This window comes from Oratosquilla oratoria, chromosome 16 (assembly GCF_046742065.1).
Source record: "Oratosquilla oratoria isolate Oo_2021 chromosome 16, ASM4674206v1, whole genome shotgun sequence".
In the NCBI taxonomy this organism is placed as follows: Eukaryota; Metazoa; Arthropoda; class Malacostraca; order Stomatopoda; family Squillidae; genus Oratosquilla; species Oratosquilla oratoria.
In genome coordinates, this window is record NC_134792.1 from 14,336,564 (window position 1) to 14,340,677 (window position 4,114).

The window sequence follows — 4,114 nt, forward strand, 5'->3', positions numbered from 1 at the left end:
CAATATTTTCACTTCTAATGAAACCGAAAAAACCTGTATTTCCTACTAAGTTACAACACAAAACCTAGTTGTATCCTCACCTTGATTGCCAAACTCTTTGGCCCAGTCAGAGTTAAACAGTCTTTCTTTTCGACATTTTCAGACTCCTTAACCTCATAAATTAATTGCAAAACCACACTATACCATGGCCACCTCAGGACTGCAGCCCAATGTATGAGATGTGAATCATGCAATCACACATTATCGGCTGAAAGAAACCTGCACAGCGAAGCTATAGCGATAATCCTATACCACACTCCTGGTCATATGGCCAATTCCCGAAGGTTGAGTGTGGTTGAATTTTCCGCCAAAATCATCGGAAATTTAAAATTCCCGGCTCTGTGCAGGCATGCGCATTGTCGACCCCACCTCCCCCTCCCTACCCCTCCCTTCTTACCCGGCTGCCCGGCTTGCGGAGCTCACATCGCGGAAACGGGACAGAGTGGTCAACTTGCTGCCCACATGGGAGCAGGCGGTCCCGTTTCCTGCTGGTTAATCGTCTGTTAGTTTTATCGCTTTCCGCTTGGCTGCTGGTTTGTCCCATTCTTCGACTACCCTTTTAGTGATCCAAATGTTACCTTCTTATTTCTTGTGCTCCGGCTTGTGCCCGTTGCTGCGAGTCTGGTAGTGCGGAGGGGGGCTTCTGGTGTCGGCGGCCCCTTACCTAAGTTCTACGGTCCCACAGCTTGGATTGTCAGGACCTAGGCGTAGACTTTGATATTATACGAGCACAATCCGTTCCCGTCTTCGAGCCGTCCGTGGTAAGAACCCGGGCCTCTCGGAAGACGTGGGAACATGTCTTATGGTACGGAGGGTGGCGCCCCCCAAGGTCCTCAGGCCTCTCGGCAGCCTCATACCTCCGACCATCATCGGTCCTCTATTGCCTCACGGTTTGTATCAAGCCCTAGGCGTAGACATTGACCATATACGATCGCAATCCGTCCCCGTCTTCAGGCCGTCCGTGGTAAGAACCCGGGCCTCTCGGAAGACGTGGGAACGTGTCTTATGGTACGGAGGGTGGCGCCCCCCAAGGTCCTCTGGCCTCTCGGCAGCCCCATACCTCCGACCATTATCGGTCCTCTATTGCCTCACGGTTTGTTTCAAGCCCTAGGCGTAGACTTTGACCATATACGATCGCAATCCGTCCCCGTCTTCAGGCCGTCCGTGGTAAGAACCCGGGCCTCTCGGAAGACGTGGGAACGTGTCTTATGGTACGGAGGGTGGCGCCCCCCAAGGTCCCCAGGCCTCTTGGCAGCCCCATACCTCCGACCATCATCGGTCCTCTATTGCCTCACGGTTTGTATCAAGCCCTAGGCGTAGACTTTGACCATATACGATCGCAATCCGTCCCCGTCTTCAGGCCGTCCGTGGTAGAACCCGGGCCTCTCGGAAGACGTGGGAACGTGTCCTATGGTACGGAGGGGGGTGCTCCCGAGGATCATCAGGCCTCTTCGCAGCCCCATACCTCCGACCAGTAATGACCCTCTAACGCCTTATGGCTTGCTCTGTCAGGCCCTAGGCGTAGTCTGACATTTCCACTCGTAATCCGTTCCCCATACGTCTTCGAGTCGTCCGTGGTAAAAACCCGGGCTTCCCGGAAGACAAGGGGACGTGTCTTATGATACGGAGGGTGGCGCCCCGAGGATCATCAGGCCTCGGCAGCACCATACCTCCGACCTTCAATGGTCTAACGCCTCACGGCACCACCCTCCTTCCATGTTTCTTAAGCAAAAAAAAAAAAAAAAAAAAAAAAAAAAAAATAAAAATAATAAAAAAAAAAAAAAATAAAAAAAATAATAATAATAATAATAATAATAATAATAATAATAATAATAATAATAATAAAATAAAAAATAAATAAATAAAAATAAATAAATGAATACCATGTTACCACACAGCTCTTCTCTTGAGCCACAGCCAACCTCTTGTCAACTTCACCTGGCTTGAGTTTAACCCTAGAATGGTAACCTGGGGTGATTTTCTCCCTAGTGAATTTGGAGATTATGCAATTCACCCACAAGGCATGGTGGGAATGGGTTGGCGGTCTCAGTACCTTCATGGCCTTGTCTGACTTGGTTGGTGGAGGGTGTGCTGTCCGGCTCTCTCACTGGTTTTTTTCCATAGACTGCATTTAGGGAGAATTTCTCCCAGACTTACTGTTACCGTAAGTTGTACAGCCTGGGTGAAAATCTAACAAGCCGGCCAAGTATGGCCTCAAGCTCGTTCTCATCAATGATAGTGAGTCCAGTTACTTACTTGGTGGCATCCCTTACTTGGGGAAGCAGGGGACTCAACCAAGGGGCAACCTTACACTCGGCCATCACTTTACCCGAGAGCTGACGAGGCCCTACCATGGAACACACCGGAACGTCACGACTGACAACTGGTTCACCTCTGTTCCCCTGGTATCAGATCTCCTAAATAACTGTGACATGACTCTTGTTGGCACAGTGCGCGCCAACAAGAAGGAGATACCGAAGGAGATGAAGGAGAAAGGTACAAGAAAGCGGGGATCAAGTGCCTTCCTGTACACAAAGGAAATGACTCTGGTGTCATATGTGTCTGATACATCCAAAACAACAAAGAAACTAGTATTGCTCCTGTCATCTCAGCACTCTCAGCCCAACATTGGCACTAAAGGAAAGCCGGAGATTATTGACTTCTACAATTCAACGAAAGGAGGAGTTGATACTTTTGATCAAATGTGTTCCCTGAGTTCCTGTTCGCGCAAAACAAGACGTTGGCCACTCTGTATCTTCTATGGAATGCTGAATGCTGCCAATGTGAACTCTTACATTATATACAAGGAGAATATAGAAAGAGGGGGCAACAGAAAAATCATGTCACGCAAGAAGTTCATGCTGCAGGTCGGGAAGGCACTAATCACTCCATGGGCCACGTCACGGCTGCTTTTACCCTTGCCTCGATCCCTGCAGTCCTTGATCACCACTGTCTGCAATGTACCCTCACCAGGCAGTGCTGCAGGATCACCAGGGACATCTTTCTCAGACAGCAGTGGTGCATTGGTGCGCTGTTGTGAGTGCCCGGTCAAGTCGGACAGGAAGACGCGTCACAGGTGCAACAAGTGCGTCAGGCCCATGTGTCCTCGCCATCTGTATCCTGTCTGTGGTGACTGTATCTGAGTGTATGTATAGTACTGTATGTGTTTCAGTGATGTACTTTGAGTCATTTGAAGCATAATTTGCCATACTGTAAGTGTTGAAAGAATAAATAATAAAAAAAAAATTATTTGGTACTTACTGAAAAATGTACCCTTTTTTGTCCGTCTCCCATACAGATTGTAGACGAGCTAGAGGGATGGGACTCAGCCAGGGCGTAGTCCCATGACCCAAGAACACTACTACACCAGAAAAAAACAATCTGGCCTGTATGATTTTTTTTGTCAAATTAATTATTAAGTTCCACCAAAAAAAAGTATCTTTTTTAGTTTGTTTTTGAAATTAAAAAAATATATATATAATTTAAAGGATAATATCATTTATATTATGCTCAATAATAGAGTACAAGATGTATTTTCTTTGTATGTTTTTCAAATAAAATAATTACCAGGATAAGTATCTTATTTCAATTATTTAATTATCGGGAGAAATTCTCCCGGGGTTACCTTTCACGTTTCTGAAATCGAGGGTTACCATTCTAGGGTTAAAGATGACTTACCTGATGTTCCACCCCAAGTAAAACACAAAAGAACTTTAGGCTTAGGGAGTCTAGTGTTAGAATTAGTATAAATCGGTTCAAAGATAAACTACAAACATTTAGCGTAATGAGAAGAGGAAAATTATTTAAATAGTACAGTTTAAGTTGACGCAAAGTGCTAGGTATTGTATAGATAAAATGCCTTGACCATAAAAAAAAAAAAAAAAAAACTCAGGTCGAAATGGACATGACTTTTCCTATTTAACTTAAGCTAATCTACAGTCATGATGGTCGAGAATTTTACCATGTTAAAGTTAATTTCAACGCTCACTGTGACTCAGGTCGAAATGGACATGACTTTTCCTATTCAACTTGAGCTAATCTACAGTCATGATGGTCGAGAATTTTACCATGTTAA

The 4,114-nt window shown here is 45.6% G+C and overlaps 1 protein-coding gene across 1 annotated transcript; it reads left to right on the forward strand.

The window, feature by feature from the left end:
• The first annotated feature begins 1,993 nt into the window (after nt 1-1,993).
• On the forward strand, nt 1,994-3,700 carry LOC143033736 (uncharacterized). The gene is made up of 2 exons (XM_076199220.1): nt 1,994-3,184; nt 3,338-3,700. The coding sequence occupies exon 1, from the start codon at nt 2,472-2,474 to the stop codon at nt 3,180-3,182; it is 711 nt and encodes a 236-aa protein (XP_076055335.1). The 5' UTR covers nt 1,994-2,471; the 3' UTR covers nt 3,183-3,184; nt 3,338-3,700.
• Nucleotides 3,701-4,114: the final 414 nt, after the last annotated feature.